Source organism: Electrophorus electricus, chromosome 4, assembly GCF_041902795.1.
Source record: "Electrophorus electricus isolate QZ-2024a chromosome 4, ASM4190279v1, whole genome shotgun sequence".
Classification (NCBI taxonomy): Eukaryota; Metazoa; Chordata; class Actinopteri; order Gymnotiformes; family Gymnotidae; genus Electrophorus; species Electrophorus electricus.
The window spans coordinates 32,552,571-32,569,273 of record NC_137500.1 but is presented as its reverse complement, the minus strand read 5'-3'; the positions used below and the strand labels follow the sequence as shown (position 1 = coordinate 32,569,273).

At 46.0% G+C, this 16,703-nt stretch overlaps 1 protein-coding gene across 7 annotated transcripts in view; it reads left to right on the top strand.

Moving 5' to 3' along the window:
- thsd7ba (thrombospondin, type I, domain containing 7Ba) overlaps window positions 1-16,703 on the top strand; it is a 154,022-nt gene that overhangs the window by 87,635 nt on the left and 49,684 nt on the right. For 6 of the 7 annotated variants that reach the window (XM_081713346.1, XM_081713344.1, XM_081713348.1 and 3 more), the window contains 2 exons: window positions 7,613-7,804; window positions 8,792-9,023. In XM_081713346.1, the coding sequence (XP_081569472.1) occupies window positions 7,613-7,804; window positions 8,792-9,023 (424 nt within the window). The remainder of the gene's footprint in view (window positions 1-7,612; window positions 7,805-8,791; window positions 9,024-16,703) is intronic. The other variant, XM_081713349.1, reaches the window with a different exon arrangement.

The following is a 16,703-nucleotide window of genomic DNA, read 5'->3' as shown; positions in this document are numbered from 1 at the left end:
AGAGCACATGATGTTTGTGTGTGTGTGTGTGTGTGTGTGTGTGTGTGTGTGTGTGTGTGTGTGTGAGAGAGAGAAAGACTATTTCTGCAACCCTCTGGTTAATATGCATTTATGACTCATAGTTCCTGTAGGTGAATGAAGTTCACTGAATGAAACCACAGTAACCACAGTAACCACAGTCCAAGTCTTTGGGCTCCAGTGTGCCCTTATCTTTCCACTGTGCTGATATTTACATCACACCGTGCCACTGCAGCAGAAGACCAACTCTTGTTTTTTTGACAAACTTTCTGAGTCCAAGATCAAATAATTGAGTTTAATGGCTCAATCGGTGCCTGGGTTTATGTGACAGGTCTCTGCGAAGATATAATATAAATAAATCACCCCTCCCCTCACACACACACACACACACACACACACACACACACACACACACACACACACACACACACAACATTCTGGGCTCGTGGTGTCAGAGTCAGATTGTGTGTTGGAGCGTGTTAGACATGCTTTCAGCACAAACAATTTTATTATCTCTGCATGTGGTGGACAGTCACCAGCTGCTCCTCCCATTCACGAGGCCGATGTCCTCGGGGTGGTGAGGGCGCCCTCTAGCTGCCGCGTGGGTCCAAGCGCCAGCCATGACCAGTGCCAGGACAGGACTCGCGAGCCAGAACTGCGGTGGCCCCAGATGGAGATTCCCGCCCTACTTCCCCGAGTCCTCATTTTGAGTAATGCCTCCTGACTCGCAAGGAGATATCCACTCTCTCTCCAGCTGCCGCTGGTAACTCAAATGTCGCAGGAAATCCAGCAGCCATCCAGCCAAGCGTTGACCTTTCCTCTAATTAGAGAGCTTGTGAAAGAGCCCTGGAGAGTCCTGAGGTGTGCGGGACCAGGTGAGGCTCGAGATGATAAGTGTAGGAGAACGTCCCATGATGCGTCCTGCAGCATCCTGCAGTCGCAGCTGTATCTGACTCTGGGAGGTACAGTATAAGCAGAGCCATCAGTTTTCTCCTCAACTCAGAGATACATCAACACGTCACCTATCAGCAGCTCTGATTGGTCCAGGTGACAGTAATCTGGCAAATGACCTTCCTGCCATTACAGCGCGTCTATCGATATCCAGGCTGTGGGAAGATCGTTCTGATTGATTCTCATTCCCTCCACCCCAACACAGGAGACTCTAGAAGCTGCGGTTTGTTGATTCATGAGAACACGTATGACGTCGCACAAAACAGCTTGTGTGTCGCGCTGACAATGAGAAAGAGGAATGTGGTTTCATTTCAAACACAGTGGGACCTGCTGGGTTTCCATCTGACGTATGTCTTAAGGAGAACCCATTCTACTCATCAGAGCTGCCGTATATTTCCATCACATAAAGGTCATACATTTGATATCTGTATGGATGGCATTTAACTTCCTGTTTTTCTTCTCTTCCATGTCTCTATCAGCACCCCTCCCCCCAACACGCACTTCTTAGATATAACCGTTCTGAGAAGCAGTCACTTAAAACACGTTGGTCTATTTCACCTCTTCTTCAAAAGCATGGGGGCTGAGAATAGTGTCTTTGCCAAACACCACCACCATCCTCCGTAGGTTCGCTTTTTTACTCTAGTTCTTAGATGAATGCATTCGATCTGTGGAGTGTCTGTGCTCGGTATAGATGTGCATTCACCTGCTCGAACACACCTAGGTCGCCCTGCTTAAAGGCGCGATGATCGTCCCACGAGCCGTCCTCTGTCATCTCAGATTCCTTCAAGACCTAAGGTTGTTTAGTCAATGACACTGCTTCAAATTTAACATTTTAATCCTGTCAAAAGATTACTGTGAGCTATTCCAGAATGATTCATCTTAATCTGTTGGAGGGCAAAAAAGGTTTGACACAAGGATCCAGATTATTTTTTTATTTTTTATTTTTTTTTATCTCACGTGACTTTAACCAGCTCATCTGTGTCTCGGAGAAGGATACCACTGGTGTGTCCAGAGCTCAGGTTCAAAGTGACTGCCTTACTGAACTGCACAGCATTTAAACTATGGTGGGAGGCCCTGGTATACTTTACGCTGTGTGCTCTGCTGTAGCCTATACGTGGGCTGTATTTGGGTTGGTTTTGGACTCTCACCCACCCTGTACTGAAGAATAAATACAGAAACACAAAGCGTCTTTTCCGCTGCGGGGTAGAGCGGTTCTGAGTACGAACAGAACAGTTTCCGTTATGTTTCCACGTGAACGTGGTTTGGCACCGAGCACGCTTTTCTCAGCATAGTTAGCTGTCACATGACGGTTGCGGTGGGTTGGCTTAGTGACGCAGGGATTCATTGATTGGTTCTACTCAAAAACGGCAGTAAGCCATTCTGGTTGCGTACTCTCTCTTCGCCAAACATCCTGTGTTGTTTTTCACACATAAAAATGAATAAATAATCATTTATTATTAATACAGTTCAAACGGCCCATCGGACACATGCAGCGACTGCAGTTGTATAGTGACATTATTATTATCATGAGAGTCCGCTTCTGTTGCCAATTCAAATGCAGACTTTTCCTGACTTCCAGCACATTTGTGGAAAAAGGAAACATAGCCAGTCACGTGGGTCTGGAATGGCAGAAGTAGTAACAGTTTGGCTCTACAGTGGAAAAGAGGATTTTCACACGAGGAATAGTCTGGTACCATATCAAAGCGCGAGCGCTTGTGAGTTCACCGTGGCTGCATCAGAACGCGTGACCTGTCTGACCCACGGCTTGTCGCAGATGTGTTTACACCCAATAACAGAGCGGCCGAGGTACCACTGAGGAGTGTACGGTACTGGCATGTTGGTCCTGACCATAAGGATCCCCTCTGCAGAGTAGAAGAATACCTAATAGTGTATAATCACTATTCTTTGATGTTTTATTAATGTGGTTTGACAAGTGTACATGATTACATAAACTGTACACAGATAAAAGCTTTTCTTTTGTCTCGCTCTGTATCTTTTCTCCCTCACTTACACCACCCACATGCATATTTTACATACCTTCTGTGGGAAGGCTTGTGTTTTATGTCAGACCAAAATTGAGATCCAGTTCTAAAGGCCTTAGTTTATATCAGTTGATTTATTTCACTTCATTTATTCATGTGCCACACATTTTAAATGCCTGTGTCTGTGGGATTTCAGTGTGGAAATCCCAGTTTTTCCTGTTTTTAACCCATCTGAGTGGGTTGTTGAGGTTAATTCCCACAATTTGCATGCACCTTTTTATGCACTTTCCAAACTATTACAATTATTTCTATTGTGGGAAGAGTGAATTGATTTAGGCAGGTGGGTAAGACGGGTGTCGCATGTTACTTAATGCAGGACCTGGGACTCTGAATCTATTATCTGGAACTAGAGCATTGTGGGGTTTTTTACAACAGGAAATGTAATTCAGTCCTGTTATTACATATGCCATCCATTACTCCAGGTTCAAGGATGAATACCTTTAACCCCATATTCCAGTAAGCTGACTGTCACTTTAATTATCTCACTCCATTTCCAGACTGTATTTGTGTTTAATCAAGGTTCACTGTGTTAGACAATTTTGTTATGTTACCCCTCCTTCACTTACAGTGTAGTGGACAGACCATCCGTCTGCTTTTATGACAACGGCGTCTGTGTGTGATGTGTACTAGTGTGTGTGTTATCACAGAGCTCTGTTCTGTGTGTGATGTGTACTAGTGTGTGTTATCACAGAGCTCTGTTCTATGTGTGATGTGTACCAGCGTGTGTTATCACAGAGCTCTGTTCTGTGTGTGATGTGTACCAGTGTGTGTGTTATCACAGAGCTCTGTTCTATGTGTGATGTGTACCAGCGTGTGTTATCACAGAGCTCTGTTCTATGTGTGATGTGTACCAGTGTGTGTGTTATCAGAGCTCTGTTCTGTGTGTGATGTGTACCAGCGTGTGTTATCACAGAGCTCTGTTCTATGTGTGATGTGTACCAGTGTGTGTGTTATCACAGAGCTCTGTTCTGTGTGTGATGTGTACCAGTGTGTGTTATCACAGAGCTCTGTTCTGTGTGTGATGTGTACCAGTGTGTGTTATCACAGAGCTCTGTTCTATGTGTGATGTGTACCAGCGTGTGTTATCACAGAGCTCTGTTCTATGTGTGATGTGTATCGGTGTGTGTGGTATTACAGAGCTCTGTTCTATGTGTGATGTGTACCAGTGTGTGTGTTATCACAGAGCTCTGTTCTATGTGTGATGTGTACCAGTGTGTGTGTTATCACAGAGCTCTGTTCTGTGTGTGATGTGTACCAGTGTGTGTGTTATCACAGAGCTCTGTTCTGTGTGTGATGTGTACCAGTGTGTGTGTTATCACAGAGCTCTGTTCTATGTGTGATGTGTACCAGTGTGTGTGTTATCACAGAGCTCTGTTCTATGTGTGATGTGTACCAGTGTGTGTTATCACAGAGCTCTGTTCTATGTGTGATGTGTACCAGTGTGTGTGTTATCACAGAGCTCTGTTCTATGTGTGATGTGTACCAGTGTGTGTGTTATCACAGAGCTCTGTTCTGTGTGTGATGTGTACCAGTGTGTGTGTTATCACAGAGCTCTGTTCTATGTGTGATGTGTACCAGTGTGTGTGTTATCACAGAGCTCTGTTCTGTGTGTGATGTGTACCAGTGTGTGTGTTATCACAGAGCTCTGTTCTGTGTGTGATGTGTACCAGTGTGTGTGTTATCACAGAGCTCTGTTCTGTGTGTGATGTGTACCAGTGTGTGTGTTATCACAGAGCTCTGTTCTATGTGTGATGTGTACCAGTGTGTGTTATCACAGAGCTCTGTTCTATGTGTGATGTGTACCAGTGTGTGTGTTATCACAGAGCTCTGTTCTATGTGTGATGTGTACCAGTGTGTGTGTTATCACAGAGCTCTGTTCTGTGTGTGATGTGTACCAGTGTGTGTGTTATCACAGAGCTCTGTTCTATGTGTGATGTGTACCAGAGTGTAGTTTATCACAGAGCTCTGTTCTATGTGTGATGTGTACCAGTGTGTGTGTTATCACAGAGCTCTGTTCTGTGTGTGATGTGTACCAGTGTGTGAGTTATCACAGAGCTATATTCTATGTGTGATGTGTACCAGTGTGTGTGTTATCACAGAGCTCTGTTCTATGTGTGATGTGTACCAGTGTGTGTGTTATCACAGAGCTCTGTTCTGTGTGTGATGTGTACCAGTGTGTGTGTTATCACAGAGCTCTGTTCTATGTGTGATGTGTACCAGTGTGTGTGTTATCACAGAGCTCTGTTCTATGTGTGATGTGTACCAGTGTGTGTGTTATCACAGAGCTCTGTTCTGTGTGTGATGTGTACTAGTGTGTAGTTTATCACAGAGCTCTGTTCTATGTGTGATGTGTACCAGTGTGTAGTTTATCACAGAGCTCTGTTCTATGTGTGATGTGTACCAGCGTGTGTTATCACAGAGCTCTGTTCTATGTGTGATGTGTATCGGTGTTTGTGGTATTACAGAGCTCTGTTCTATGTGTGATGTGTACCAGAGTGTAGTTTATCACAGAGCTCTGTTCTATGTGTGATGTGTACCAGTGTGTAGTTTATCACAGAGCTCTGTTCTATGTGTGACGTGTATCGGTGTGTGTGGTATTACAGAGCTCTGTTCTGAGTGTGATGTGTACCAGTGTGTGTGTTATCACAGAGCTCTGTTCTGTGTGTGATGTGTATCGGTGTGTGTGGTATTACAGAGCTCTGTTCTGTGTGTGATGTGTACCAGTGTGTGTCTACCACAGTGATGTATGACAACTATGAACTCACTGGTTAACCCCCCCCCCCCCCACCCACAGTGTTCTGACCTCTCTGAGTGGGGGGCCCTTACTAGCTGGGGGGGCTTGACCTGTCCTACTGTGATCACCTACTGTGAAGTGGCCCTTCCTCTCTCATACCTGAGATACAGGTGAGATACAGGCAAGATAGCTGAGATATAACATGTGAGATACAGGTTAGATATCTGAGATACATGTGCGATACCTGAGATACAGGTGAGATACCTGAGATACAGGTGGATCGGGGATTCATTTTAAGATCCCTCAGGAAAAACATTCCCTCAGTTCATTTGACAGAGCCTAATGCCTATATGCTCTCCTGACCTGCAGGTATTGTGGGATTTTATAGCCAGGGAGACAGAGGTACACACACACACACACACACACACACACGCAGAGTTTAACTGCAAGTCTTTTTTACTCTTAATATGTTAGCAGTGTTTTTTCCTTGTCTTCTTTTTTGAGGTAATTGATGTGTCATACTGGGTCACATAAAACGCGGGTTGTCTGTAATATGAGAGGTGTTTTTTTAGTCACGTCTTTCTTTAGGTTCATCTTTTTAAATCTTGTGTAATCCCACAGAAGTGAATGGAAGGATTAATGTCTCTCTTTCATGCATGAAATGAGAGTAGTCTGTCCTCCTCCCCCTCGTCCGCCTGTATTTCTGTCAGATGTGAACTCCTGCCTTCCCATTTGCTGATGTTGACTATTACATTTTTTGCTTCTTTCTCTCCGATTTCCCCAGATCCTTTTTTCTCCTTCTCAATTTCTTTCTCTTTTCTTTATTTCTATCCCTTAATCTTTCTCTTTTCTTATCCCTCGTTCTCCCTCTCTCTGTCTGTCCCTCCTCCTCTCTGTCCCTGTTATTTCTCACTTGTGTTTTTGAGAACTGAAGGGTTCCTGGATGTCTCTTGCTTGAGGAAATGACATTAACCAAACTGACCAATCAGAAAACGAGAAGAAAAAGCAACATCAGCAATTGCAGCATAACTCTATGCTCACACTGTGCTCACTCCTTGCTCACACTATGCTCACACTGTTCTTACTCCATGGTCACACTATACTCACACTATGCTCACCCCATGCTCAAACTATGCTTACACTGTGCTCACTTTATGCTCACACTGTGACAACTCTGAGCTCACACCATGCTCACATTGTGCTCACACTATGCTCATTCTCTGCTCATTGTGAGTAAAATGGTATGGTTCACCCTGCTGTGTTGGGCAGAATGGGGTGGTTTACCAGGCTGTCGGGGTAGAATGGAGTGGTTCACCAGGCTGTGTGGATTAGAATGGTGTGGTTCACCAGGCTGTTGTGCAGAATCGTGCTGATGGTGAATCGTGTGGTTCTGATCATGTGGCTCTCATGATGGTTCTGATGGTGTAGTTCTGATGGTGGACATGTGTAATGGTTTGTGTAATGGGTTATGATACAGCGCAAGTCTTTTACCTTTTGTCTTGCAGTGCATTCTAAAAAAAGGGTACTGGTTAAGAAAGTAATAATTCAATAAATAGGAGAAATATTGAACATCTTTCCAGTCTTTCCTTGTAAGGTTACAATTTAACTTCTCCTGATGTGCATTTATCTTTACATGGAATTTGTTTAGACATGACTCAGTCTTTGTGAGTCAGTGAGTCAGTCTTTGACTCAGGTGTTTCTGAAAAGGTCCACAGTAACTTCAGAAGTTTTAAACTGAAGCAAGTGTGTTCAACAGTCAGCTCTGTGGTGAGCCACCATGTTATGACAGGTAAATGTTCACATGTGAATTACAGGTACAGTGCCTTCAGAGAGCATCTTTAAAACTCCACCCTATTTCCCTTTACAGGTGAGCCTGTGGTGGAGGGGTTTTGTAAAGATGACCCACCCCCTGTGCAGGTAGCCTGTGAAATCGCATGCCCTGGGGGCTGTGTGGTCAGCTCCTGGTCTGATTGGTCCTCCTGTTCTCATTCCTGCACCAATAAGAATGCAGAAGGCAGACAGAGCCGCATGCGCTCGGTTTTGGCCTGGCCGGGTGAAGGTAACACCTGCCTCCATCTCCAAACTTTCTGATGTATGAAGATGTATCATTACCATGTTTCTTTAAGATTTTTCCACTTGGCTTTGAGTAACTGATGCACATATCAGACCCAAGGTTTTTCTTTTGTTGTTGTTGTTGTTGTTGTTTTGGGGTTTTGTTGTTTGTTTGTTTTTACATTATGAATCATGCATGTTTCAGTTTGAAATAGTAGGAGGAGTGTAATTAAGACCAAAGTGTGCCGTGGTCTCAGGACTCGTACTTCTTCTGGTGCCAAACACTGCCTCATACACAAACAATACAACCACACACACACACACATGCACACACACCTACATTCTTTGCTCCCATGAATCTTCCCTTCTGAAATATGTAAATTTGTCCCAACCCTGTACGCTCCACACAGTCCACTGAGTCTTATTAGACAGACAGTCTCTTATTAATATTCACACAATCTGTGCTACATTCATTATTGCACATTCTGGGCCACTTAACAGAGTGCTGATTCGCTGAGCTGGCCACACAGCACCTGAATGTCAATACAATGTCAGTGACTTCAAGGGCAGATGGTGTCTGAATCGCTTTTAATTATAAAAAGTGCAGAAATAAATCAAGTTGGTAATCCCAAATTGCAGGTCTCATGCTTTTTCATCATTCATTATATAATTCATGAGTTTACCTTTGAACACATAGCCCAGGAGGTGTGTGTTTACCTGCACACTTAGCAGAGCTGCGTAGTCTCTTTATTCTCAGGATGCTGTCTTTCCAAAGAGTAAGCTGAGAGAAAGCATCTTTTCTCTGTCCTGGTTGTCATTTGGAAAGACAGCAGCATAAAGATGTGGCCATATTTCTGCGTTATTTAGACAGTAGCCATTTACATTACACTAAATCTACATTTTAAGTAGTGGGTAATGAAAGAATGCAGTCCTTGGCTTCAGGCTATAACTCAGTTAATTACAACTGGCCCCCCCCCCCTCCCCTCTCTCTCAGGAGGTAAGACATGCCCCCCTGCCTCTGCTCTGGAGCACTGGAGACCTTGTAACGATCATCCATGTGTTGTGCTCTACTGGGAAACGTCGGCGTGGGGGCCGTGCGTGGAAGGCTCGTCTGTAGCTGTGAACAGAAGCTCCCACTGGAATGAAACATCTCCGTGTGCAGAGGGGGTGCAAACACGCACCGTGACCTGTGTGAAGATCAACACGGGACCAGTCGTTCCAAAAAGGTATGTGAGCACCACCTCGCCATTCAGGTAATAGCTCATATGTGAGTAAGGATTCTGTTTTAACCTCTTTTTCAACAGTATGCAGATGTCGTTGTATCTCCACATAGTGTTAAAGTTGTATTCTGTGTTGGGGGCTTCCTCACGTCTCACTTAGATGACAAAGATTTTCTTTGATAAGCACAGAAAGCTGAAGTACTACAGAAATCCACACGGTCTGTGATTACGGCTCAGTACTACAGACACACACGGTCTGTGATTACGGCTCAGTACTACAGACACACACACGGCCGGTGATTACGGCTCAGTACTACACATATACATATGGTCTGTGATTACGGCTCAGTACTACAGACACACACACGGCCGGTGATTACGGCCCAGTACTACACATATACATATGGTCAGTGATTACTGCTCAGTACTACAGACACACACGGTCTGTGATTACGGCTCAATACTACAGACACTCACAAGGTCGTAATTACGGCTCAGTACTACAGACACACAGTCTGTGATTACAGCTCAGTACACACACACAGCTCGGAATTATGGCACACACATACACGCACACACACATACACACATACACACACACAGACACAGGCTTACGCACCATATGTATTCGGAGGTGCTGGTAATGATAATTATAACAAAATACACACACACACGAACACGCATGATCTCTCTCTAACACACACACACACACACACGCATATACAAACACACACACACAGCATGCATACAAACACATACACACGCAGATACACAGACACATGTACACACACACGGCACGCATATACACATACACCCATGCCCTAGCGCTATGGCTGGTTTCCCAGACTCAGACTGAGTCTAACCAGGATTTTCAGTGGTAAATCACCCTTGGCACTAGACAAAAGTGTGTTTAAACCTTGTACATAGAACAGACTGTCTGTGTTTAATTTAATGAGTAACACTTCAGTGATGTATGTTTGTGTGTTTGTGTGTGTGTGAAACTGTCTGTGCGTGTGCATATGTCTGTGTGTGTGTGTGTGTGTGTGTACATGCATGCATGCGTGCGTGCATGTGTGTGTCTGTTTGTTTTGTAGATTTCCAGCTCCTGTCTATACTGGGATTATCTACACTGCTCTCAATGAGTTAGGTCTGAGTTAATCCACACGGTTAGGAATGGATAATCTATACTCCTCCTACTGTTAGGATGGGATAATCTAGTGGCTCACTCTTAGGAAGGATTAATCTAAACTGGGCTTACTATTAGGGAGGGATAATACCAACTGGACCACTGTTAGGAAGATATAATCTCCACTGAGCTCCCCACTGCTGATACTGGCCCTGGCGTGGGTGCAGAAATGCCATTGTTGAATCTTAAACACCCTGAAATCTGTTAGAAGACACCCTCTCTTGCTCCCATGGCTAAACATTGGGTGTGTGGTGTTTCCCACAGAGAACAGGCTCGGCTACATTCTAATGTGGGTGTGATTTCTGTATCTGAGGCTCGCTGTAGTTTATGGAGTCGTCTGGTGTTATGGCTTCCCCTGATGACTCTGTTGGCGTTTACCACTGTAGATGTGCACATTAAAGGCAGTGGAGCATGTCCCAGCCACCGTCTGCACACACTTAGTCAATAACATATTTACTGCAAATAATTATCCTGTTAATGGATCTCAAGCTTCCTCCATCATCGGCCGGAGAAGCCCAGTCAAAACCATTCACAACTGGGCCAGGGCCTCTCAGTGTGGAGTGTGGGGATGATAAACTCAGCGTGGAGAGGGTAAACAGTGTGACGATGGTACACTCAGCGTGGAGATGGTAAACTTATTCTGGAGATGGTAAACTTATTGTGGAGATGGTAAACTTATTGTGGAGATAGTACACTCACCGTGGAGATGGTAAACTGTGTGGAGATGGTACACTTAGTGTGGAGATGGTAAACTTATTGTGGAGATAGTACACTCACCGTGGAGATGGTAAACTGTGTGGAGATGGTAAACTCAGTGTGGAGATGGTAAACTTATTGTGGAGATAGTACACTCACTGTGGAGATGGTACACTCACTGTGGAGTTGGTAAACTCAGTGTGGAGATGGTGCACTCAACTGTGGAGATGGTACACTCACTGTGGAGACGGTACACTTGGAGATGATGCTCTGTGTTTTAATGAAGTTTTGTAGTTTGCTCTGCATTGAAAGTCTTTGTTGGTGCAGTGATTCTAAAAATGGCAGCATCCATTTTCTGCCAGCATCCATTTTCTGAATGACTCTTTAGCACAATTTATTTCTGTCCCATTTTACTTGTATAGCGGCTCCTACAACAGACACGATGATGAAGCAGGTGCTATAGAGAATTCCAGTTCCAGCCCCGACATAACTGGTTGAAGGTCACAGTGGCAACAAAAAACCCAGTGAGATGCAATTTCTCCGACGTACATCTCCACAGGACTGATGTGAAATATCAGATGGTGCCATTATCGTTTGAGAAATCTTCTGGCTTCTTTTTTGTTTCACAAACATATTCCACAGAACGATACGTTGGCCTTATTACTGCGCTGGTTTCTGAAACAGCACACACGCTGTAAGTCAAATCCGTAATATATGAAACAAGTGAAGTGGAACCTCACTACATAAATGTTTGTAAGATATCACTCTTATAAGTGGGATTAAATGAGCATGGCTCTTGTTAGCCGGACTGCGCTTAGCATTCATCTCCAATGACCCACATGTCAACAGTCCTGAAAAATCATTTTGCCTCATTAATGTTTGGCCTTTGCTTTTAGGACCTCTACAGTTTTTACAGTAATTGATGTTAATGGGGACCAACACTGGCAGTGAGTCTCGCCTGGCAGGCTGTCTCGCCTGGTAGGCTATCTCGCCTGGTAGGCTGTCTTGCCTGGCAGGCTCTTTCTTGTGTTACTTTATATGTATGCCATTATCCAGTACTGTAAACACTTAAGTGGGTTTGAAGAGTCGAGAGCCAGTCAGAAGTGTCTGACCTTTTAAAGAAGAAAAAGGCACTGTGTGTGTGTGTGTGTGTGTGTGTGTGTGTGTGTTCCTCTCATAGAACTACTGCCGCTGGCCACAGCATCCCAGCATCCTACCACACCATCCACGGTGTGGTTGTTTCCGTAGCTACTATGCTATGGCCTGTTGCCATAGCGGCAGATAGAGCAGGGCCTGGGTCTGCTGGGACCATTCTCAGCCTGCGGAATGTGGACTCCATGCTGAGCAAAGTGTGTGTGTGTGTGTGTGTGGGTGTGCTACCTACCCACTCTCCTGAGACAACTCAAGCCCACGGTGAGATGGGTGTTTTAAAAGAAACACAAAAGCAGTCCCACGGTAGCCGCGGGTGTTTGGGTCGCCAGCTAGTGGGTGAGGATCCTGTAAGTGCTGCTTGGAGTTGCCTGCTGTGTCCTGGAGTGACCTTTCCCATCAGAGTAACCTGGCATTGAAAAAGAGCTTCCATTCTAGCTGGACCCCCCTGTGTTAAAGACCTCTCATCCTACTGGAATTACCACCATGCTTTGGGTCAGATGAAATTCCTTATTAAATTATGTAGAAAGTATATTTTGTCCTGCCTCAGGGAATCTGCCTCATAAATAATGCAGCCATTTATCCATTTCTAGCATAATATATTATAGACGCAGTTGTCAAGTGTGTTTATGAGCAGGTGTGATTCAGTAACCCAGCTTTTTAAGTCTTAAAACACTTCTGAGCTTTGTGCCGCGACGACTGCTGGTCATCGAACTAAACGTTCCAGCCTGAGCTGGAGAGACAAAGGTTGGTTCCTGGTCGCCTAGCCATACCACGGCGCTGCTGGAGCTCGCCGGGCCAACAGTCAGCACCCGCTACTGTGCAGGAGGGAGCTCTGCACAGGAACTCAGCAGGGCAGGAGTCGTTAACGTTTTAAATCTTGCTGTAAATGTTTTTTAAAAGAAGTGGGGACACATTTGGTGCTACAGCAGAGGAGCTCGCAGCAGACAGTAACACACATTCAGTGTGTGTGTGTGTTTCAAAGTTTTATTTGTCATGTACATAGTCATACATGGTATTACACGCAGTGAAATGCTTTTGTGACTGATCTGTCTGAACCGAGGAGATACTGGGATACAATATATGTATAATATGTATATATACACAACATACATTGTATATGTATATATGTGTATATTCAAAATGTACAATTACCAGTTGCAATATACAATATACAATTTACAGTTTACAGTTTTGCGGTCTTTTATTGATGTTATTGACATAATACGCAGTGCACAGAGTGGTCCCCACAGTTCATCAGTTGCCCTGATTCAGGGCCTGAATGGTCTGCGGGAAGAAGCTCCTCCTCAGTCTCTCTGTATTGGTCTTCAGGGAGCGAAAACGCTTCCCTGACCTCAACAGAGAGAAGAGCCTATTGTTGGGATGGGTGGGGTCCTTCACAATCCCCCTGGCTTTGGTCTGGCACCATTTGTGATAGATGGTCTGCAGGTCAGGAAGTTCCGTATGAGTGATGCGCTCTGCTTAACGCACCACCCTCTGGAGTGCTTGTCTGTCCTGCTTAGTGCTGTTCCCAAACCATGCTGTGATGTTCCCCATGAGGATGCTCTCAATAGTGCAGGTGTAGAAGTTCCGCAGCACCTTGGAGGGCAGTCTGAAGTCTCTTAGGCATCTGAGGTCGTAAAGACACTGACGAGCCTTTTTTGCCAGGGAGTTGGTGTGGCAAGACCAGGACAGGTCCTGCGAAATGTGAATTCCAAGGAACCTGAATCTGTCTATTCTCTCCTCCGTGGTTCCATTGATCCTCACAGGTTGGTAGTGCCACTCCTGCTTCTTGCTGCAGTCCACAATCAGCTCCTTTGTCTGGCTGACATTCAGGAGGAGATTATTTTCCTGGCACCAGTTCTCCAGGAGTTTAATCTCCTCCAGGTAGGCTCTCTCGTCGTTGTCCGAGATCAGGCCCATGACGATGGTATCGGCAGTGAACTTGACAATGGTGGTAGAACTGGAAGTGGCCACGCAGTCGTAGGTGTACAGCGAGCAGAGCAGGGGGCCTAGGACAACCCTCAGAAGCTCCAGTGCTGAGGGTGACGAAGGATGAGACACAGTTGCCCACCCATACTGATTGTGGTCTGTCTGTTGGGAAGTTGGAGATCCAGTCACACGGGGATGTATGCAGTCCTAGATCCTCCAACTTAGTAGTGAGTCTGGAGGGGATGAAGGTGTTAAATGCTGAACTGTAGTCAACAAACAGCATTTTAACATAATTACCCCTCGCTTTGTCCAGGTGGGTCTGGTGTGGAGCAGATGTGCAATTGCATCGTCAGTGGAGCGGTTCTGGCGGTATGCAAACTGCAGTGGGTTCATGGTGGCTGGCAGTGAAGAGGTGATGAAGTCTCTGACCAGCTTTTCAAAGCACTTCATCACGACCGATGTGAGGGCAACAGGGCGGTAGTCATTAAGGCTGGAAGGCCGAGGTTTCCTCAGGACGGGGATGATGATGGATCGCTTGAAGCTGGATGGGACGATACCGAGCGTCAGGGAGAGGTTGAAGATGTTGGTGAATACCGAGGCTACCTGGTTTGAGCAGGCTTTGAGGACTCTACCGCAGATGCCGTCTGGTCCCGCCACATTCCTGGTATTCACTCTTTTGAACACTCTCCACATGTCACTCTCCGAGATGATGAGAGGGCGCTGGCCTAAGGTGGGCTCTGCACATGTGCCGTTGGATGTGCCGATAGCACCATTAGCGCTGTTAGCATTAGCACTGCTAGATGTAGCCTCGAAGCGAGTGAAGAATGTGTTTAACTCGTTCACCAGAGACTCATCCGCACTCGTCAGTCCGGAGGGTGGGCTCCTGTAGTCCGTGATCATCCGTAGTCCCTGCCACAGGGATCTAGAGCCACTCTGCTGGAACTGTGACTCTGGTGTCCTCCCGTAGCTCCGCTTCGCCTCCCTCACCGCCCTGCGCACTCCGTATGCCGCAGACTTGTACTCGTCGTGTGTGTGTGTGTGTGTGTGTGTGTGTGTGTGTGTGTGTGTGTGTGTGTGTGTGTGTGTGAGTGAAACAATCCATGAAGTCCTGGTCTCTCCATGTTTCTTTGCACTGTTTAATCTGCCTCCAGCATTATCTCCTCCCACATAGATCTCCTGAATCCCCAAGGACACAGACACACGCACACACACACACACACACACACACACTATCTCTCTCTCTCTCACACACACACACACACACACACACACACACACACACACACACACTCTCTCTCTCTCTCTCTCTCTCTCACACACACACACTCTATCTCTCGTACATGCGCACCCACACACACACGCAAATCAACATGGTTTTTTTTGCACGTTGCTGGAACAGCAGGGGTGAGAGACAGACGAGGTATGTTTGCGCTCCGATGTACGTACACTTCCAGATAACTGACTGCTGTGGAACCGCTGAACTATGGCAGGAGATTCTCTGAAACCTCCCTCCTCTGATGCTATTTTTCCTCTCTTCACGCTGCACTGTGTTGTCTAGCGGTGGGGTATGTCGTCTTTTTTAAACGTTCAGTTAAAGACAGCCCCACAGGAGAGGTGAGACGTCTTCATGTGGAGCTCTTCTGATGTTCATCCAAGACCAAGTTCTGTCTGTTGGGTTTCTGTGTTCGTTAGTCCTTGTAAAAAGAAAAAGGTCAAACTGTTGACCTGCCTGTCACCCTCCATCCCCTCCGTCTGCCTGCTGACTTTTCCTTTGCCCTCCACATCTCTCTCACTCTCTCTATCTCTCTTGCTCTCTCTCTCACTCTCTCACACTTCCTCTCTCTCACTCTCTCTCACTCTCTCACTCTCTCTCCCGCTCTCTCTCACTTCCTCTCTCTCACGCTCTCTATCTCTCCCGCTCTCTCACACTTCCTCTCTCTCACTCTCTCTCACTCTCTCACTCTCTCTCCTGCTCTCTCACACTTCCTCTCTCTCACTCTCTCTATCTCTCTCACTCTCTCTCCCGCTCTCTCACACTTCCTCTCTCTCACTCTCTCTCACTCTCTCACTCTCTCTCCCGCTCTCTCACACTTCCTCTCTCTCACTCTCTCTCACTCTCTCACTCTCTCTCCCGCTCTCTCTCACTTCCTCTCTCTCACTCTCTCTATCTCTCCCGCTCTCTCACACTTCCTCTCTCTCACTCTCTCTCACTCTCTCCCGCTCTCTCACACTTCCTCTCTCTCACTCTCTCTCACTCTCTCACTCTCTCTCCTGCTCTCTCACACTTCCTCTCTCTCATTCTCTCTCACTCTCTCACTCTCTCTCCCGCTCTCTCACACTTCCTCTCTCTCACTCTCTCTCACTCTCTCACTCTCTCTCACTCTCTCACTCTCTCTCCCGCTCTCTCACACTTCCTCTCTCTCACTCTCTCTCACTCTCTCACTCTCTCTCCTGCTCTCTCACACTTCCTCTCTCTCACTCTCTCTCACTCTCTCACTCTCTCTTCTCCTTCTGTCCTCAGCCTTGTTCTCCTTTACTTGTTTTTCTTGCTCTCTCGTTCTTTTCTCTCTTGTTATTTGTGTCTTCTCTGTGTTTCCTTTGTTTTCCGGCGTCCTGCTGTTACTCCTCCAGCGTGGCCACTAGTTTCCTGCCATACTCTATGAGCAACGTGGTTGGCTGGTGAGTCCAGTGTGGAAGATCAAGACAAGTACATGCTCCACCAG